Consider the following 21,884-nt stretch of genomic DNA (forward strand, 5'->3'; position numbering starts at 1 on the left):
TTCTTCTCTTTCAGCCCAAGCTTGCATGTACAGGCTTTTGCAAAATGACACTTAATTGGGTTTTTGCTGGGTATTTTAAAGCTTTTATATTCCAGGTGATTTGTGATGGTGTTTTGTTTTGTTGTATGATTTACACTCTGTGCCCTCATTCTGTAGATCAGAGGTTGGATCTCTGCAAGCTTGGGCCAAATGACAACGATACTGTTAGAGGACAGATAGTAGGTGAGTAAAGGTTTTTATCCTTTAGTTCTCTTTTTATCTTTAGTTTCTATAGTAGCTATAGAAATAACTCTTCTACATGTCAGTTTTCTATATTGAATTCTGTCTACTGCCAGAGCCATTTGGATCTCAGGCTAGAATTATGTAGGTAGAGAATTAAAAAAAAAAAAAACAAAAACCAAACCAAAATGCTCAAACCACCTAAAAAAACCCCAGACCAAAATATTATAATAAATGTTGGGGAAAATAAGACAATAAATAATAAAAAAAATGTAGAAAGTTTTAAATTTCTCTGTAAAGAATGGTGCCAGTTTGAGTGTGAGTTGCCTCTGAAAAACTGACCACAAAATTCTTGGCCATTGAGAGCTCCAGCAAGGCTGTGCTTCCTTTAGGTTTTGGGGAAAACCTAAAAAGCATCTTGCTTATAAGGAAGTAAAATTGCTGTCTGAGATGACTTGATCAATTAATTTTGTGTTTTCATGGCTTATTAACAAGTCTGTCAGCAACCTCAATAACTGTGCTTTGTCATTCTGTGAACTCATGAACTTTAAATAATTTCAGAATCAAAAAGAAGCTGGCAAATTGAAAAGCAAGTATCCACAAAAAACTTCATAAATACTCTCTTTTTGGTGCATTCTCAGTTCTTTGTTTGGTCCTTTCTCAGTTCTCAGCATTTCTAATAGGTCATGTAAGTCAAAAGTTGGTCAGGATAAGGAAGTTCTTTATTTAAACAGCAAGATGTTAATGAGAATATTTGGACATGAGGGAAAGAAAAGTGAATTTTTATGCTCAGTTTTATGTTCAATTCCTGGTTGAAATTATATTCAAACAGCACTTCTGTCAGCCAGGGAACACCTCTGAAATATTAGTCAGCAAATAAGTGTGTTTGTTTACCTCCCTCTGTTGAATAACACCTGTGACTTTACCTCTTGGTGTTGCTTTAATCATCTGTCTCTGTCTGATCTGCAAGTGCTTGCATTAAGATCAGAGTGTGGTGGCACAGGGGAGTGAAATTATGGTAGAAATGTGAATTTGTAAATGCATTGCTGACCCTTCAGGCTGTTCTCAATTAAATTTTCCACATGAGCTTGCACAGAAGAGTAAAGGATGAATCAGTCACTTCTCTGGGGTGTGTTCTGCTGTGGGTTTGGTTTGCTTGCTGGCTTTGCTCCAGCATCCCTGTGTGTGCAGCTTTGTTTGTAGGTGCCCTTGGAGGGGTGGGGCTGAGCTGGGTGCACAGGAGAGCAGGTTCAGGGTGTGCTGGGAGCAGCACAGCACAGAGCAGGGACTGTGCTCTCATGCTGCCCTCCAGAGTATGGACTCACATCCTGGTCAGCATTGCTGGGGAGTGTTGCCATTCATTAAAGGGGGAAAAAACACACCCAGAAACCCCTCCCCAAAGCCTGTGGGAGGCCTGTGGCAAATCCATTTCAGTGTGCAATGGCAAAGAGGCTTCAGAGAGAACTGGTGAGGGAGAAGTAGTCAGAAGTAGTCAGCAGTGTGGGCACAGACTGGACTGCCAGGCTGGCTTTAGCTGATGTACCTGTGAGAAGTGGTGCAGCCAAAGCAGCTCTGGCTCTCCTGGGATGCTGCTGGGGCTGCCCCTGACCCCAGGAGCTGTTGGATTGTGCACTGAACCTACAGAAAACTACCTTGTCAGGTTCCAGCAGAGACCCAGAGCAAATCTGTGTTCTGTTTTCTGTTGATACCATCAGAAAGGTCTAGTTTACTCAGTCATGGTTCTGTTTTAATTTAATGCATCCTTGGTAAGATTCCAGAGACTCCTGTCTTTTTTTATTTGTCATTATTAATCTTATATTTTAATTTTTCTTCACTAAATCAACTTTATTGAGTGGATGAATGAGCCTGAGTAAAACTAGATAATTCCACTCTAGTAGTTAGATGGTAGAGAAATCTGGATTAAAAATAAGTAAAAGGCAGAATAAATTATAAATATACTCTCAGTCCTTCCAATGATAAACTCTCTGAAATTAAGAGACCATGCAAGATTGCAAACCAATGTTAAAATGTAATTGATGCTTTCAGCAGATGATAATCTTACAAATCAAGTGCACAGTGGGTGTGCCTTGGTACAGGGACCAAGGAGAACTTAATCTTAAATCCCTGGGTTGTCTTCAAATAGAGGAAGAAAAGGGAGCATTTTTGGCAATGGATCCAGGGGCATCTGAATTGTGTCTTAATCTTGCAGCTCTTCTATGCCACTACTTTATTTCTGATGTGGCAGTGCAGAAAAAAATAAGCCCTTACTTATTACAAAATGAAGCTGTGCACAAATTTTGCTCCTCACAAAGGAGAGGTAATTGCCTTTGTTTATGTTAATTTCTGTTTCTGTGTTTTGTTTGCCCAACCTTGTCTACCTGCAGTGGTGTGAACTTGCAGTGTATGGGGTTGTGGCAGAATAAATACATCATGTGAGATCCTGGTTTGGTCGAATTTCAAGGTGTCTTTCCCTCTGAAGTTGTTTTGTAATGTTAGAGTTCATGGACCATGAGGGGTTAATGTGAATTAGGAATGCAACAGGTACTCCAGGGCTCCCTGGGTTGGTCTGTTGAGTTCTAAGCTTCAAAACACCTTGTTGTTGAAAATCTGGGGACTCAGGCAAAATCTGCCAGTTCTGCTCTAGTTTTTTTGACATTCTGATCTTAACAAAAGTTTGGTTGCATCCAGGTTAAGGTCTGTAAGATCATTTCACTGCATATAAATAGGACTTGAAGACAGTTGTCCAGAGGTATGTTAATGCCACCTCAAGAATGTGGGCCACAGCACGTATTTAGCTTTTTAAGCAATTGTTTTATTGTTAAAGGCATAACAAAACATCAAAAAACCACCCCAACCCCACAGGAACACAAGTGTCATAAATTATCAGATTGGACACTTTCGAACTGTGATATTGGGAACAAAAGCAGCCTAAAAAAATCTTTGTTTTCAAAATTGCAGTACAAAAGCTTCGGGCATAAATACCCATTACAGTGAATCATGCAAAAAAAAAAAAATTCAAAGTGAAGCAGTTTTGGTTGGGGTGAGCAAGGGCTTTTCAGGCTGCTTTGTGTGAGTTGCATTTGACTTCTTACTACTGGTGTTAGAAAGTTGCCAATAAACCAAATCTGAAGTGCTTCCAGCAGTTACATTTTGCCTGGTTTTGTGTTTGTGTGTCTGTGTTGAAACCCATGGGTGCAGAAAATAGGTGAGAAGGAGGTAAAACCAGGGAGGAATTCCTTATTTTAGCTCTTCCTGTTCAGAGTTCTGCTGTTGGCCCTGTCGCAGCCGTGTGTGAGGTGGCACCCCATTGCCACCAGTTGAGTGTCACAGTCCATCTCAACACACAAAATTAATTGCAGTTTCACAGTTCACTTCCTTTTCTGCCTTAACATACACTCCTATTCCTTAAGCTAACTTTTTTGAAGTAAGGTGTAAGGAATTCCGTGTGTGAAAACAGAGTTCCTTTGCAAACATCTTTGATTTGTGAAAAGGAAAAAAATATCCTAAACATGTCTCAGCTTAGTCCTCCAGGTTGTACCAATTTTCTTTCTAATGTAACCACAATTTGCATTCAGATGCCACATCTTTAATAATTCTTTTATTATCCTAATAGTCAGTCTTCAGTCCAGAGACCGAATAGGCACAGGAGGACAAGTTGTGGATTGCAGTCGGTTATTCGATAACGATTTACCAGATGGGTAAGCTGACATCACTGTGATGTAAACACAAATCCAGCTCATACAACAGATTGCTGTGATAGTGAGACTTCAGTGTGCAAATAAATTGTTTTAAATCTTGCACTCAGAGTTCTGCAGTTGTGCATTCAGCACAGGAGCTGAGCCAGCTGGGGTACGCAGCGCAGTTTGGCTGTTGTCTTATCTCTACTTGGAAAAGGGGAGGTGACATATGTAAAGAAATGCTTTGGAAAATAACTTGTCCTAGAAAACACATATTTCAGATTAAATCACAGCCAGCAAAGTGCCTTATGCATGCAGTAGTTTTGTAGCAAGGAAGTGACCACACTGCCTGGCTGCCCTTCTGCAGCACCACGCAGAGGTGTAGATCCACTGTGATAAACATGGATCACTTCTTCTTCATGCACCTCTTAGAGAAGAAAACGTGACTGGAAAAGGTAATGCAGCCCAAGCTCTTGCTGTATTTACTTTCCAAAAGTAGGGTTTAGGATTCTTGTTTGTCCCTGTGAGAGTGAATGACATCATTATCACCTAGAACAGTTTTGCAAACACAGGAAAATACTCTGGTTTAGGTTCTGGTGCTGTCAGCAACTTCTTCAGAGCAAACACAGACTTTCTGAATGTGATTCTTGGCAGGTAAAAACAGGAGAAAATGAGTTTTCAGAGGATGAATTTTGAAATGCAAATCATCATCCTGGGGTCTGTAACAGCATTCTTTTGTTAATTTGGAGTCAAGATAAGTCAAAAACGTTTTTGAAAATGCTTCTAAATTTTCACTTCAGAATGTTCTTTGCATAAATATTGCTCACTTAATTGTGTAACTGCAAAATTTGCTGTACAGCCTCGTGTATTTCAGAGTGCAAATGTAATGATAATTCAAACGTCATATTATTTGAAGCTGACTTTTTAATGAAAGCAAGTCATGCATGAAGATGCTGTGAAAGCATTTGTTAGAGTCAGTGGTCAAAAGAAGTTAAATGCATTATTAAACGTGTTTCCAAGAAGTTCCTTTATGTGACTACTTGGATTTAATTAGAATTCAAGCCATTATTGACTATGAAGGTGTGATACTGTTAATGATGTGCCTGGTTCCAAGGGAAGAATATGTTAAACCATTTCTGAGTTGAACTTTGTTGTTTCCTGTCACCTCGCTCAGCTAACGTGATTCATAGCAGTGTAAGTCTTCCTGAGCTGGGCATTTCTGTTGGAAACATTTTGTGCCCTGGTTTCCTGGAAATAGCACTCAGTGCCTTATCTGTGCCTGTGTGCCCTGCAGGTGGGAGGAGCGCAGGACTGCTTCTGGAAGGATCCAGTATTTAAACCACATCACACGGACAACTCAGTGGGAGCGACCCACACGGTGAGAAGGTCCTGGGGACACTGTGGGGAGGATGGAGTTTGGGTATTGAGCAGTTCCAAGGGGCTCTCCCAGGGGGATTGGGTTGCTCATTCCTCTGCACAAGCTGAATGCTTTCCTTCTTTAGCATCTTCCTTCAGTCTGCCTAATATTTAACTCAGAAGATCATTCTGAGTCCTTTTTCCCCTGCTCTGGCTGTAACATCTTTGCTTTCTTGTAGAGATGCTGTGGAAGGGCTCTATAAATACAGATATTAAATTTGCAGACATCTTAAGGGGTGAAGAAGTGAGACCATGAGTAGCTGTCAGAGACTGCTCTATGACTATGTAACCCAGAACAGTTACAGCTGATGGCTGCAGAGTGTGTTTGGAAATCATGATCACTTTTTCTGGTCACTGTAGATGTGTGTTGTGAAACTGTTTCTCAAGTCACTTTTGCTGTTGCCTGTGTTGCAGGCAGTGTCATTGCATTTTTATCAGAATCCTCTGCAGATTGTCTGTGCCTGCAGATGTTCTCTTCCATTCTCAATATCATCCTGGTCTCTGCATGGATATATTTGATTTTAAATAATCTGGACTGTTAACACTGTCAGCTCTGGTACATGTTTGCAGTTTTGGATTGAAAGGACTGAACAGCTTTTAGTTCTTCTATTTCTGTTTTTCCTGGTATATTGAAATACCCATTCTAAACTCTAGATACAGTAGAAAAACAAATGCAAAATGTATAATATGTCTTGGGGATTTCTTGTGACCTTGTAAATCCCCCTTTAACCCATTTAAAATCCTTTTGAAAGCAGCATTGAGATACAAAATCATGCTGGTCAATGTTGCTCTTGTGAGCTTTTATTCTTGCTTAGCCCTTTTTCACCATCCTGGCCTGATAACATTCCATAAAAGTTAGAAGGAATAGCAAGGCCTGATCACTTCCTCAGCCTCATGAAGGCAAGGTGAGAAAGTTTGGAGGTTATCAGAACAAGACAACCCTCGTGGCAGGGAGAAATGATGAGGAGGACTCCATCTTATCAGAAGGTTAATTAATTACTTTATTAGACTAGATAATTCTATATTATATTAAACTGAATCTGCCAAGCACTCAAGTCAAACTGCACAGAATCGTGTGACTGTCAGCCCACAGTCCCCACACACACGCACAGACAGACCTGGATTCAATTGGCCAATGAATCACAACACTCACACCAGAATCCAATTATCAATTCCCTTCAGGTAAACAATCTTCCATGATGCATTCCACTTGTGAACAACACAGGAGCAAGATAAAAACAAGAATTGTTTTTATCTGTCTCTGAGGTTCAGAGAATGTGAAACCCAGAAATACTCTTGGGAAGAATTGTGCCTTGCTTTTCTCTGGGAAGAGAAATGCGGCGACAGGAGGCAGGAAGGTTCCTGGTTCGTCTGGTGAGCGCGGACCAGGAGCTTCCTGCTCCAGTCGAGGTGTCCCCAGAGCCCAGGGTGCAGCTGCCCCAGGTGTGCTGTGTGACCCTCATGGCCAGCAGCACTGAGGTTGTCGCACTGTCCCCAGGCCAGCATCCGAGTACTCGAGCCCGGGCAGGCCCCTGAGCTGCCTGGTGGATGAGAACACTCCCATCGGCGGCACCAACGGCGCGTCCTGCGGGCAGGCGGCGGATCCGCGGCTGGCCGAGAGGAGGGTGCGCTCCCAGAGGCACAGGAACTACATGAGCAGGACACACCTGCACACCCCTCCCGACCTGCCTGAGGGATATGGTATGGAAATCACAGGGGCTTGCTTGTGGGGCTCTCAAGGAATGGGGAAAATGGGTTGTGTCTTCTCATGTGGAAGATATTTTCATTCCTTGGTTGAAGGAAATTGGTCTTTGTGAGTCTTCGTGCTGCATTTTTTGTTCTTACATTTATTAATTTGTCTTGATTTCACAGAGCAAAGGACAACTCAGCAAGGTCAGGTCTATTTTCTGCATACTCAAACTGGTGTCAGCACGTGGCACGATCCAAGAGTACCTAGGTAAGAAATGATGGACGTACCCTTAAAATTTCAAATCAAAAACATTTAAGCAGCGCTCTCCTCAAAGTTTTCTCTGGCTAATATTTCTGATTCTTGGCCCCTAATACATTATTTTAACATGTCATTCATCAAAATAAATTAGTCTGTCTTCCCCAGTTCTTCAAGTTGGTATTGTAATGAAAAAATGAAAACTAGGAAATAAATTAAAGTAGTGTTTTGGAAACAGGAACGGTTCACTGATTCTAGTTTTTGCATATGAATTAGAGCCAAGTCCAGATTTTAGTACTCTGCAACATAATGAAACAAACAGTAAAAGCTGAACCCTTCCAAAAGAAGTTCCATCAAGATACTTTGGTGAAAACTAAATTGGTTTGAAACTGCTTTTCCTGTTGAAATTATCTCAACACTTGGAAGAAAACAAATCCTAAGTCTTAAATTCCATGTCCTTATTTACACAATATACATGTACATACTGTTCATATACATGTGATTATTGCTGATGTGTTTGAAAGGAAAGGATGATAGTGGAAATTATTAGTAGCTTCTGATTATCCTTTAAATAACCAAGAAATACAGTTGTAAATGATAATAAATCCTCTTGTAAACACTTGCCTCCTGAAGTCCAGGAATGGTGGTGTGAGATTTGTGTGGTTTGAAATTGGCAGGTTTGAAATTGAATTTTGTTACTGTTTTTCTGTTGGAAGATTGTACCTTGCTTTGTTGCACTGCCTGCAGAGCCAGTGTAGGAAATCAGTGACTTGTGTATTATGCAAAACCAGGCTCTAACAAAAATAATCTGAAGATCTAATCCTTAAGTTTGGGGTGTGATAGTTCTGTGTGCAATCTAAGTCAGCACTGCCCTGAGGTGTGGCAGCACAAACAGCAGGAGTGTCTCTGAGAACAAGAATTGTTTACATGAGGATAGAATTTATGTCATTTCTAAGGAATATTGTATTTTTGAGGCTAATAGCCACAGTCATGGAGCCAGCAGAAGTAATCCCTGCAGTACAGCAGCAGTGTGTTCGTGGGGAATAGCAGCAGTTCAGTCCCAGAGCTTGTTTCCATGTTTCCATTAGTGGCTCCTCAAGTCTTTGCAGTCCCTGCAGACTGCACCTTTTAAGGCATTCTGTCCCTTGGCTCTTTCCTCCCTCAGCTCCCATCATACCGGGAGAGCTGAACACCTTTGGGAAGAGCTGCACTGGACATTGTGAGGAGTCTGAGGTGTGAATTGCATCCATGAATAATCAGTGTATATTTTTGGAGACCACCATTTGTTTTCAGTGAGGCTCTGGAATGAATTTACATCTTCTGAATTTCAGCAGAATTTTTCTTGAGACCTTTTGAGCCACCTCTGCATTGCTCAGGGCAGAGCTGAGTCATTGTTCATCTACTTGATTTGAAATAGTTTGTTAGAGCTGTTTGCTTCCCACAGGCTCATGGGGTTCTGGGGCAAAGCAGCCAGTGCCATGCACATCCCATGTGTAATTCTTCATGGAAAGTATAACTCTTCAGCAATACAGTTTTGTTTTGTACGAGTTTCTAAAGTGTGATTCACAGCTCCTTACGTGACTAATGTTGTTTTAAAAAATGTTTTCTGTCAGAATTGGTGCAGAACTGCAATTCCATTTTGACAAATATGGCAATGGTCTTTATTTTTGTTTGAAGCCTTTATTAATTGAACAGCTGAAGTTAGTTTGTAAAATGAGGGCTATTTGATAAGGACTTTTTTCCCCATGGCATGTGTTCTGGGGTGTGTGTTTTTGCTGTGGTGGGCTTGTACCTTGGGAGCAGAGATTCCAGCTGAACAGATCAGGTTTCTGAAACAATACATTTTCTCAGACTTCATGGAATTGTTCTGTTACATTTACGCTTGTTTGGCTCAGAGGCCAATTGCTGAGGTATTTTTCATTTTATATTTGTTTTCACAGGGATCTTAGCAACATCAATTGTGAAGAGCTTGGTCCACTGCCTCCTGGATGGGAGATCCGAAATACAGCGACGGGCAGGGTTTATTTTGTTGACCATAACAACAGAACGACGCAGTTCACGGACCCGCGGCTCTCTGCAAACCTGCACTTGGTCCTGAAGTGAGTCTGGAGCCTGGCTGTGGGTCAGATGCACTCTGCCATTCCCGAGGCTTTAGGGAGTGGTTCTTTGACACAGCACTCACAACTTGCTCTGTTTCACGGCACAGATGAGCTTGAAAAAAGCCTGCAGGAGCATTTAGGCAGGAATGTGGCTGTTGTGATACACAGGGGGAGGGAAGCAAGTGCTGTCTGGTGGGAAAGATTGGCCCATAGATTTTTTTTTTTTCCCCCTTACAGCAAGAGAGACATTGTTTTCATTATACCTCATTCTATTTTCAGTTATGGAGAACTTGTTTTAAAACAAGAAGTTGCATGTGAGCCGGTGGTGTCAAATACTGATGAGTTAGGAGGGGGTGCACAAGTGCCCAGCTATTTTCCTGGAGTAAAGGAGAAATAACTCAGCTCCTGCCTTCAGTTTTGGAGTAGGACTAGTTGGTATGTTCTCAAAACAAGGTCCCAATCATTGGACTCGGTTTTTTTACAGAAAGGATAAAATAGGAACCGCATTTTTTCTGCCGTCGTGTTTTGATATCATAATTTCATCTCACAGTTTTAAAAAGAGAAGGGGAAACTTAAAAGAATTCTGGCTCTTGTTTTATTCCCTAGACACTCATTACACACTGGGAATTTTCTACTAAAAATGGAAACCAACAAGCAAACAAATATTTCTTACTTCTCTCATTTTTTTTCTCTCAGGGGCTTGTACGAGGTACTTGTGAGTTTGATTCTATTGTTTCTCCTGCTAATACCTTTTAATACTCTTGGGAAACACCTGTAAAGTATTGAGTAGGTGTTAAGTGGGAGAAACAATGAAGAGTTGGTTGGATGGAAAGCCAGGCAGCCCTGGGTGAGGAGTCAGTAGGAGGAATAGTCCTGAAAGGAAGTGAATCATTGGGAAGAAAAGCTGAAGGAAAGAATAATGGGAATAAGCATCGAAAAGACAAAGCTGAGGAATGGAAAGTCATATCCAGGAGACAGCATGTCTTTTCTGCATTACACAAAAGCTGTCTAGCCTCTACCCAATATACACTTGAACCTCACACCCCAAGAGGGAGAGGAGGCTAGATACAGAAAATATGTTAGAGAAATCATTGCTTTTATATGCGTATGTTACAGGAGTTTAGTAAGCTGCCATCATCCAGAAACTTCGGGTGCTTTTTTTTAATTTTTTTTTAGTTTAAAACAAATTGCTACTCATTTTAGCTGAATTGAAATTGGTGTTTTGAAGATAAAATGGTCTTGATAAAAATCAGCAGTGAAGGAGCATGTTCATGTTTCAAACACAGAAAAGTTCCTAAAATCAGTGCAGATTCAGTTATTTTACTTCAAGAAAAACTTCAGACCCTCTTGGCTACAGCAGTGCAATTCTGAAATTGTAGAAAGCTCAGTGAACTGGGCTGTACTTGACAAACTGGCCTCCTCAGGTGGGTTTATTTTGAAATGGCAGAAGGGGCACAGTAGCCAGTTCTACGTGGATTGTGGAGGACTGATAACAGAGCAACCTTTGTTAGCTGGAAAATCCAATTTGACTTTTAATTTCCAGAATCACAGAACCATTTAGCATTTATTTGAACGTAGAGTTCTCCTACAGTGTGCTGAAGTTCATTTGTCCATCTGTCTTTCATTAGAAAAGGATTTCAGAAACTCACCCAACAGTGTCATCAGCAAAGTCTGATAAATCATTTCTGGTGTTTATTCTTTTATTGCACCAAACAGGATGTGTGAAAGTTTCCCCTACCCTGAGCCCACCTCCTTATTTGTTCTTTTAAAAAACAACAAAAAAACCTATTTTGCCTTAGGCCTGTCATTTTGTAAATTATCAAAGGAGTAAGTTTAGGCTTTGTGTGGGATGGGTGTGATAGAGTTTTAGGTTCAGAGGCATTTACTCTCAGTGGTACTTTTTCTATTGAGCTGAGTAAAGCCATTTGCTTTGTAAGTTATGAAAATAATCAGACTTGTTACCCAGTTCTGTTCTGAGACATTGACCAAGAGTTTGTGATAATTTTGATAAGTTGTGGCACTTGAAAAGTATTTAGTTTTATCCTTAAAGCACTCTATGGAATCAAGCATAGTCACTCAGCTGGGAAAACAAACTGAGAAATGAGATTTAGTGACCTCAGACACTGCAGGTTGTTTAGCTAATACTGCACTGATCAGTTTTAGTCAAATCTGGAATCATTTTCTTTTTTTCCTCCTAGTACTTCCTTACTTTGGGAAGCTCTGTGTGGAGAAAAGCAATGATTTCATTTGATGCTAACATCATGCTCATTTCAGAGATTGCATTTCCTTTAAGAATGACCCTCTCTGGCTTTGTGCTTTGGGGAACTGTGACTTTTTACCCTTAAATGTGGTATGGAGGGGTGCTCACTGTAGTATATAAATATAGCCTTCTCTGCTAGTCCTATACAAGGAGAATTTTCACTTAGTCCTCCTTATGGAATTAGAAATTCCAGACAATAGAATGAGGATTTAGCTTTAATATTGTATCAAGTAAATACAGTTTAAATGAGATTCCTATTTAAAACTAATCACAGATGAAAGTTACCATGCACATGGCACAAATGACATAGAGCCACAGAACCAGAGCCAGTGTGTGTCTGAATTATTACAATGATTTGTATTTTTCTGGGTGTCCCTGTGGAAAAGTCGGGAGGTGAATTTTGGTTAGCCAGGAGAGTTTTCTACTAGGCCTTGTCCCAAGACAGACAATGAAATGTAAATTTCATTGAAATTATAAAATACATTAAAATTATTAAATTACAATAAATGTATTATAATTTGAAATTATAAATTTCATTTATGAAGTGAAGTTATAAAATACATTAAAACAGTATTTGGTTCCATCTATTTTTTTAATCTTTGATACTAAAAAAAAAGAAGAACTAGCCTTCCACTGGAAAACATTCTAAATTGTAATGTTTCTTATTTATCCAGTAAATGTAGGGTAGTCTCATGTGCTCCACAGAGAGATGATATTCTTAGGCTTTAAAAATACAGTTTTTATCCTGTGTTGCTTGGGAATACCATACTAAAAAGCTATAAAAATATCCACTCACTGTGTACAAGAAAGAACACAGAGAGAACATCTCTGCAACATGATCCATTTACTTTTCCTAGCAAGAAGTCAGATTTACCAAATCTCTTCGAATTGCTAGTAAAAATACTTGTTTATCTGTGCCAATTAGTTCCATGTGAACTCCCACATTCCTGCGGTCCAGACTAGGCCAGGTACAAGGGACAAGGTCCTTGCCAAGCTGCCAGTACAAACATCTTTTTGTAAGCTTACTCTTTTCCAGACAAGCCATTTAAAACAGACGATGGTATTGACTGTAGATTAGAGGCAGAGTGTTTGGCAGATCCCTGAATTTTAAAATGGAGGAAGGGAAAACACGCAAAGGAAATGTGGAAATGGTCTCTGAGAAATTCAGTGTCAGCAGCTTAGTAGTAAAATTCTATGGATAATACCTTATTGTATGAGCTGTAACCTTTTGCATACTTTGTAGAGTAGCACTAATAGAAATAACAAGCCCTAAAAACACCTGATAGTTGCCAAGAAAGACAGACCCATATGTCATTGGTCAGGATAAAATCGCTCTGAATTTATTCTTTACTGGCCCCAGACGTTTTCAGTAATAATCCCAGTGAATTGAAAGCAGTTTAGGGGCAATGCCTGAACGTTTAAGGAGAGAGCAGGGGCTGGATGAATGGTCTCTGAGGCAGCTGTGTGTGCTTGCAGCCGGCAGAACCAGCTCAAGGACCAGCAGCACCAGCAGCAGCAGCAGGTGGTGTCCCTGTGCCAGCTCCCGGACGAGGCCGAGTGCCTGACGGTTCCGCGCTACAAGCGCGACCTGGTGCAGAAGCTCAAGATCCTGCGGCAGGAGCTGTCCCAGCAGCAGCCTCAGGCTGGCCACTGTCGCATCGAGGTCTCCAGGGAGGAGATTTTTGAGGTAACTCGAGATTTTGACCTGTTTCTTAACAGGGGGGTTGTTTATAGCTGTGTAAAGGAGTTGTTCATTCGATGGAACCTCGGGGGCTGCAGTTAAAACTGGGATTTTACTGTGGTGAAGAGGAGGCATTCAGGGGGGTGCCAGGACTGTCATGTAATTGACATAGATGCCTTTAGCCTGGAGAGATGAACTACATCAAGGAAAACTTTCTCTGTGGCTGGAGATGTGCAGCCCTTGTCAGGGACTGTGGAAAGAAGTCTGAGCACTTAATGTGAGGATCCTGTCTCACTTCTTCCTTGTATTTGAGAAGCTGATGAGTGTTTTAGAGGGGATGCTAAAAATTCAACTCTGTTATTAGTGATCTTTGATACAGTGTAACTTAAGTAAAACTACTTCTGAATAGGATTCCTCTGCAGAGTTTGGATTTCTTATCATCAATCTGAATTCTCTCTCCAGAATCAGACCAGTTTTACAAACTGCCTGGGCTTCTGAATGGCCAGAGATGCCCATGGTGGGGTCTCTGCATTCTGTTTGGGGATGTAATCAACAGAATCATTCTGTTGACTTGACTAAACGCACTTAAAATTCATTGGCCTTTTTTGGAGAACAGTTTGTCCTTTTGAGGACTTTCACCCATCCCACCCATCCCTGTTGCATTTTTACCCCACCCACAAACTTGATCACCCCACTGTGTTGTCACAGTTTTTCCCAGCCAAGAAAGATTTGTGTTGGTCTTCCCTTTGGAGAGTCAGATCACTTTGTAAGCAGCTGAAAGAAGGAGGGAGGGAAGGCTACAGAATTAGGATGTTCTTGTTCAGTCCAGTGTGTTGGGTGCCCACACACCCCCCTGCCTCCTCTGTCCCGTAGAGGCAGAGCTTGGGGCTGATACTGCACATAAAGAGGAACCAGACTTTTTTCTCTTATTCATTTGCATTTGTTCTGCCTTTCAACTTGCTTTCTGTGATTCCTTGGTGAACACACTGACAGAGGAATAATCCTGTGGATTTACTGGCATGGCATTGCTGATTCCCTTCCTAAGGTGCTTCTTGGAGGCTGGCACATGTGTTTTACCCAGAGTACAAGCTCCACTCTTGGCTTTTCAGGCTGCAAAAACCAGGAGCCCTTTGGGAAAACAAGAGGAGTTAACTTATAAAAAATTGTGTCAGTAATGTGAGAGTGAGGGACAATGTTCTGATCACTGCTCACCCTGGAAATTTAATGGGAGGTGGTTCTTCTCATCTTCTCATCATTTTATTTGACAAGTGTTATCACATTTGGAGAAAATGAAGAAACAATCTGTGATTTGAGAAACTGAGGAACATCAGGAAAATAATGTCCCCTTTTAGAGTGCTCCCTTTGGACTCAATCTGAAACTCCCTTCACTTCCAATAGACAGCAGCAGCTTTTACTCTGCAAACAGCAGTTACTAAAAGGAAGTGTTGTGTGTTTACAGGAATCCTACAGGCAAGTCATGAAGATGAGGCCAAAAGACCTGTGGAAACGATTGATGATAAAATTTCGTGGGGAGGAGGGCCTTGATTATGGAGGTGTGGCCAGGTAAACAGTGGCTCCTCTGTCTTTCCCCTGCACCCAGCCCTGCCAGCTGCCCCTGTGCTTTGAATCCTGAACCAGCTCAGCTTCTTTTGTATTATTCTCATTTCTTTTTATTTCTCTAACAGATTTAATGTCAGAAGAACATATAGCTCTAGGTAGTATTGTCAAAGAAAAACTGCATCAAAAAAACCCTAATTTATTGAAAATAAAATGCAAATTACACATCATGCCAAATATCTGTCATATGTGAGAGGTTTTGGTATCTATTGAAATGAACATCTTTTTCTTTTGTTAGTGAAGTTTGGGTGTCTGAGAATATATACCTCTAAATTCTTGGCTTTATGGCACAATTTTAACCAAAAAATATCCTTTGTTGCAAACTGTCACTGCTGTTTGAAGCAAAATTGCTCACCAGTTGGTGAGCAGCTTCAGTCTGTCAGCAGTCTGAGGTTATTTTTCCCTTATTAAAAAATTACATTCCTAATTATCAGACCATTATTTACTGATTTGTGAACACATAATTAAAACCTGAACTAAATATATCCATTACCTTAAAGATGGTTTATATCAAAAGCTTTTATTCCAACATCTTTCTATTCAAGCGAATACACATTGTCTTGTCTTAGTGTGTAATGGATGTAGGAGAATCACAGTCAGAAAGTCTCTTGGAAATGAGTAACCTGAAGGAAAGTCTTGGAAAGCTGGAAATCCATCAGCTCTCAGGTGTAGTGTGGTTACTGAGCTAGTAAAAGCAGTTCTGATTTCAGCCATATCTCAGCATGTTCAGAGTTAACTTCCTTCACATTTATGTTCAATAGTAAGATTTTAAAAATCAGACTATTTTGAAACAATTCTCAGTGTAGGAATGCATTTTTCTGTAGAGTACCAATAAATTATTTTATTTTCTAGGGAGTGGCTGTACCTGCTGTCCCATGAAATGCTGAATCCATACTATGGGCTCTTCCAGTACTCCCGGGATGATATTTACACGCTGCAAATCAACCCCGACTCCGCCGTCAACCCGGTAGGGCTGGTGCCGTGTGCTGTAAATCAGGGCTTGTTTTCTGAGCAGAAATCAAACACACACCTGGACAGGCTTCAACACTTAGGAGCCAAATCCTTACAGTTGGTACTGCTGGACACTGAATTTGTACAGTTATATGATAGTTTCTTTTTTGCACTGATCAGACTTCTCAAATGTGTTCTTAATTTTCTGTCAGATGTCAATTCATGATTCCTTGGGGAGAAATTCAGTTTGATTGTTACTTGTAAGACTCCTGGACTGGAAGTGAAATGCTCAGTGTGCCATGCATGAAAACAAAACAAAACCTCTACACAGGCTTTGGGCTTGGGGTTTTCTTCTTTTCTGGGTGTTGAAATTTTGTCTCATGCTCAGCAGTGGGGCTCTTACTCAGCGGAATGGCCTTGTCTCTGCTCTGTTCCAGGAACACTTGTCCTATTTCCACTTTGTGGGCAGGATCATGGGGATGGCTGTGTTCCACGGGCACTACATTGACGGGGGCTTCACGTTGCCTTTCTACAAGCAGTTGCTTGGGAAGCCAATTACTTTGGATGACATGGAATTGGTGGACCCTGATCTCCATAACAGCTTAGTCTGGATACTGTATGTACTCTGTAGGGTACCTCAGGATGTTAGAGGCTGTCTCTGATATATGTGATAATGGTCCTAAATCCTGGAAATGAGGTGTATTTTGATCTCCTTCTCAGGCAGATTTAAGAAATCTCTCACACAATTCAGCTTCTTTAAGGCTTAAGCTACTCATATTTTAGGGGGGAGGTGTGTAGAGTTAATATTAATTTCTTAATTTTACCTATTATTGACAGTAACAGGTTATTAAAATATAACAGTGAAACTTTGATAAAGATTTTTAAATGTAACATAGTAAAACTGTATGTTCACCTTCTGCATCCAGGCAGGACTTTGAAATGCCATTGAAAAATGAAACTGTGCTTCTGTCAGATAAAACGTGGCTGTCATATATTTGCAGAATATGTTTTCCCTCAGTCATTTGCTGCTTTCTTTGCACCAGTGAGAACGACATCACCGGGGTCCTGGACCACACGTTCTGTGTGGAGCACAACGCCTACGGGGAGATCATCCAGCACGAGCTGAAACCCAACGGCAAAAGCATCCCCGTGACAGAGGAGAACAAAAAGGAATATGTCAGGTACATCAGGAGCTTCTCCCAGGCTCTTTTTCTATTTCCTACGGTGGGGAGGAGCTGTTACTTGTTGAATTGTCAGTGTTACTTGTGCCGTTGGGTTTTGCTGCGGGGTTGTGCAGTGCTCTGTCAGTGGGGCTGGATCAGTTGCAGCTTTGTTGTATTTGAATGCATCCTCCACAAACCCGATTTGCACTTGCTCACAGACTTTATGTGAACTGGCGGTTTTTGCGAGGAATCGAAGCTCAGTTTCTGGCACTCCAGAAGGGATTTAATGAAGTAATCCCACAACATCTGCTGAAGACATTTGATGAGAAGGAGTTGGAGGTCAGTGTTGTGTCAGGTGTAGCGAGGCCCTCAGAGCTGTCCCTGGTGTGCTGTCACCTGGGATAAGGGGCAGGGCAAGGGCTGGGCAGTTCAGGGGGACCATGGCTGTGTGTGTGCCTCCCATGAGAGCTGGGGCAGTGTTCCTGGAGGTGACAGCTCACAGCAACTGCACAAGTGGCTGCAGCCCCTCCCCTGTAGCTCAAACCTCTCTGAGCCTTCTGAGGACCTGCAGTGACCTCGGGCTGTGTCACTGCTCTGGCAGAGTCCTGGTGCAGTTCTCACAGGGCAGTTCCTCATGTGAAATTCAATGCTGCCAGGAGAACAGGCTGTCACTCTCTCCCAGCCCTTAGTGCACTGCCCTGAGTGGTGTCAGGCACCTGGGGTTTGGCAGAGCTCAGTTTAGCCAGACTCCATTGGTCCTGTAAATCCAGCAGAAGGAAAGGTGCTGTCACAAACAAGTGTGCTACAGAACATCAGGATCAGCATCCAAACAATATCCTCTGAAGGCAAATCCACAGATCCCAAGCTTGCTTTAAAATGCAATGTAATTGCAGTCTGTGGATTGAGGGGTTTGCCTTGTAAAATGGCCACAGGTAAATTATTCACATGTGCTTGTGATTCCTGGGCTGGAACGTGGTGATTGCTCCTTCTTTATCCCAAATATTCTCACTCCCAGCATTGAGCCAGCCATGCTGCTAACCCAGAACCATTTTGCAGCTGTAAAATGAGAAAGGGGAAGGTCCAGTGTCCTTAGTCATAAAAATGTCTTCAGAATTATGATCACATCCTCCCTGAACTTAACCTGATCCATTGTGGAACTCCCTTCAGGAGCACTGGAAGCTCAGTGCCAGGAAAAGCTGCTCTGTCCTTTGTGTGGTATCACAAGAACAAGATTCCCTTTAGGGCTCCAGAGCTGGACCAGCCAAACTGCACCCTGGGCCATGCTCCTAAAGAAATACTGAGGTCAAATGTGAATTATTCCTGCACTGTCATACAGGGGTAGAATCTGTGCTTCTGTTTACCTGACAGGTCAAGGCCCTCTTGTCTAAGCTTGAAATGGTTCTTTGGGTTCTTTTTAATTTGAATTGAGACCATTTGAAAAACGGTTTGTGTACAGAGGTAAAATTAAAAAAAACCAAGATATCTATCTTTCTGCATTGTTTAAGATGAGGGAGAAGTTATCATTTGCCTTTGGTATAAAATCTGTCAATTTTTCATTATCATTTCTTCATAATTTGGCTCCAAACCCACTTTTATACCAGTGATGAAATAATATAATAAATCTATTTTAAATTTACAGCTCATCATTTGTGGACTGGGAAAAATCGATGTTAACGACTGGAAGGCAAATACCAGGTTAAAACACTGTACCCCCGACAGCAACATCGTGAAGTGGTTCTGGAAGGCTGTGGAGCTCTTCGACGAGGAGAGGAGGGCGCGGCTGCTGCAGTTCGTGACCGGCTCCTCTCGGGTGCCTCTGCAGGGCTTCAAGGCACTGCAAGGTAACGCCCGGGGCTGTGCCTGGAGCAGGGCAGAGCTGGAGGTGGGGCTGCCATGCCCAGCGACTGCTAAAGAGCCATTTCAATGGTCTGATTGCAATCACGAGTAGCTCTTTTTTGTGTGTCCGGTACCTTCTTATGCAGGTGCAAATGGCTCTTTCATTTCAGTTCTGCAGGCGTTCTGATCAGCTCAGATCTTAGAGGGGTTCCAGGAGCAGGCTTTTAATTCCTAACTTTTACAAACCCTCATCAGGTGCACAGCTCTGGGGGTTCTTTTAGACTGAAATGCAGTAACACAACTCAAGCTCAGACTCTTATTTAACAGCAGAGTCCCCATGAGAAACACTGACCCTGTGTAAAAATTGTATTTTTAATGGCTGCTCATACCAGGATTCTAGTTTTGCTCAGGTTGGGACATTTTTATAGCTTCTTCTGTCCTTTGTGGCATCTTCAGTGCAGACCAGGTCTAAACAATGGCTGTGTTGCAGTCTTTTTTCTTTAGCAGAGACATTGAAGGGATTTCTAGTAGTCAGATAAATTGAATAAAATTATAAGGAATTGACATTGTGACGCTGTGGGATTTCAGTGGAATTGGCCACTGTTCAAGACCTGTTAGGGACAGGTACAGCTGTGGAAGTTTTGTTGTACAGGAGGGGTGAGATAAGAGAAATTAAAAACTGTTGGAATTATGCAGTACACTGTGTGAAAAAGCTGATTTATTCTTCCTTATCAGTGCTTTTTTTCCTTGCCTTTCCTTTAAATAACTGCAGGTGGACAAGGAGGGGGTCTGTCCCACAAGCACTGGAACTTTGCAGTTTTTCCTGCCTGTTTATGATTTCATCTTCCTTGGTGCAGAGCTTCTCTTGGTATTTTAATTGCTCTCCTCTTGTTGCAGTGCACCAAAGCCATTTCATGTTATTCCACACAGTAACAGAGATCTGCTCTGGGTTTTCAGGTGCTGCCGGCCCACGGCTCTTCACAATACACCAGATTGATGCCAGCACTAATAATTTGCCTAAAGCTCATACCTGGTAAGACTTTGTCAGTTCTGTTGTGATCTGTAGCTTAAGGACCAATCTGCTGTCAGAGTATTTGGAGCAGTCTCACTTCTTTTGTCCTTTATGACATAATCCAAGCTGTCCCTTAGGGAGCAGCAGAGGTGTGACATCTGGAGATGGCTTTTCTTTAATGGAGCTGGGTGGCCTCCTTAATTAAGCCTTGCTGGCAGCATCTGCAGCTCAGTGAGGTGAGGCAGAGCTGGCAGTGATGGCTGCAGAGCTGAAACCTCTGTGCTTCCCCCCAGCTTCAACAGGATCGACATTCCTGCCTACGAGAGCTACGAGAAGCTCTACGAGAAGCTGCTCACGGCCATCGAGGAGACCTGTGGCTTTGCTGTGGAATGACCCTGCCAGCCTCTCCCAGACTCTATTTATACTCCTGTCAGCCAGAAAGCCCTTCCTTCCCTCAGCCAAGACTCAAGAAATGCTTGAAATACAGGAAACTTTCCCTTTTCTACACTAGGACATTGGGAGGGAAAGGACAACTTTTGGATTTTTTTTTTAAAATTTTTAAAATTTTTTTATTTCAAGAAAATAGGTTCTGTGGTTGCTGCCATAGGATCATTCAGCTGCTATTAAAAACTAATATCTTGAACATACAGAATGCTGACTTTTCCTACATTTCAACAGTTAAGCAGTATTCTATACTTAAAGACTACTACTATTTTTGTAAGAGGTAATCTATTATATTTGCCTACCTGATTTCTATTCTCAGATTCCAAGACACAACTTCAGCAGTCGGTACAAGTCATGTTTCAGCCTGTTTTAAATGTATGATACTGAACAGCATCTATACCTGCTATTTTTGGAAAAAAAATATTTTGGATTATTCTAACTTTGCATAAAATTGGCTGAAAGAATCATTAATCTTTTTAATGAAAGCCACTTACATGTTAACTGCATTTTCTTATAGCAAACCATTATATTCTGCAATGTAAATTCCAGGTAAATGTTGCCACAGGGGCTTTTTTTATATTTTTCAAGCAGGAATTCCAAATATGATGTTTTGGGGTCCTATTTATATCACTTGTCAGATTCCTCCAGCAGAATTTCTAGTGAGTGACACAGACTATTTGGTACAGTCCTTGTGTTTACACGTGGAATAACCTTTTCTTAATGAACAGTAGATGTTTGGATTTTTTTTTTTTAAACAGCATTTTTCTAACAAGTCTGTCAAGAGTACTTTTTGTTGCTTTTGACCTTAAATTGAAACACTGCATTTTTCAGCTGTTGAAGCACTGATGGGCTTTGCCAGTAGAAGCCTGTCAGCAGTTTGTTCCAGAATCCATCCTGTCCAGTCAACCAAAGTTTGTTTGAATGCAGCCAAATCATATTCTATATTTGTTGATGCTAAAGATTTATCAGGTAAAACACGTTGTAATCTCTGTCCAGCTGCTCATGACACGTGGGTTGAAGTTACAGCTAAGGAAAAATGGTGTATTGACTGAAATATGTGTAATGTGCTTTGGAAATGAGGTTGTGAGAGCACATAATTTATTGATTGTAGGGATGGAAGTAAGTATATATATGATTTATAGCATGGGTTGATCTCTTCAAAGGGGAATAAAATGCACTACCAGTAGAGGGAACTGAACTTTGATGTTAGTTTGGAAATTCTCAGTTGAGATCTGTCTGATATGCTCTTGGTGTGTGGATAAATCAGGCTGCTTCAGAGACAGTGCCCTTCTCCTCTCAGCCATGAGAATATTTGGAATAAGTAGCAGGTTTTTTTCCAATCAGTGTTGTGTTTTTGTAACTTAGGTTACAATTAATCACCAAATCTGCACTATTTTTTCACTGCCAATGAGAAGAAAGTCAAAGGTATTGAAAATGCTAAAGGGATGGGATGCAACCAGCTGTTCCATGTTTGCAGTGTAGTCCAGTGAACCAGCTTTTTACTGTCTGTTCTGTGGAGCTTCAACTAAATTTTGCTCTGCCAAGTCTGACTGCCACAGTGAGA

General features: G+C 41.5%; 1 protein-coding gene across 1 annotated transcript in view; it reads left to right on the forward strand.

Moving 5' to 3' along the window:
• SMURF2 (SMAD specific E3 ubiquitin protein ligase 2) overlaps positions 1-21,374 on the forward strand; it is a 57,464-nt gene extending 36,090 nt beyond the window's left edge. The window contains exons 5-19 of the mRNA XM_018918901.3: positions 157-222; positions 3,833-3,917; positions 5,191-5,274; positions 6,811-7,013; positions 7,185-7,269; positions 9,198-9,356; positions 13,093-13,303; positions 14,757-14,860; positions 15,767-15,881; positions 16,303-16,481; positions 16,909-17,046; positions 17,247-17,367; positions 18,668-18,869; positions 19,822-19,897; positions 20,170-21,374. Coding sequence (XP_018774446.1) covers positions 157-222; positions 3,833-3,917; positions 5,191-5,274; positions 6,811-7,013; positions 7,185-7,269; positions 9,198-9,356; positions 13,093-13,303; positions 14,757-14,860; positions 15,767-15,881; positions 16,303-16,481; positions 16,909-17,046; positions 17,247-17,367; positions 18,668-18,869; positions 19,822-19,897; positions 20,170-20,269 — 1,928 coding nt within the window. The 3' untranslated portion in view covers positions 20,270-21,374. The remainder of the gene's footprint in view (positions 1-156; positions 223-3,832; positions 3,918-5,190; positions 5,275-6,810; positions 7,014-7,184; positions 7,270-9,197; positions 9,357-13,092; positions 13,304-14,756; positions 14,861-15,766; positions 15,882-16,302; positions 16,482-16,908; positions 17,047-17,246; positions 17,368-18,667; positions 18,870-19,821; positions 19,898-20,169) is intronic.
• The last annotated feature ends 510 nt before the right edge of the window (positions 21,375-21,884 follow it).

This window comes from Serinus canaria, chromosome 18 (assembly GCF_022539315.1).
Source record: "Serinus canaria isolate serCan28SL12 chromosome 18, serCan2020, whole genome shotgun sequence".
Classification (NCBI taxonomy): domain Eukaryota; kingdom Metazoa; phylum Chordata; class Aves; order Passeriformes; family Fringillidae; genus Serinus; species Serinus canaria.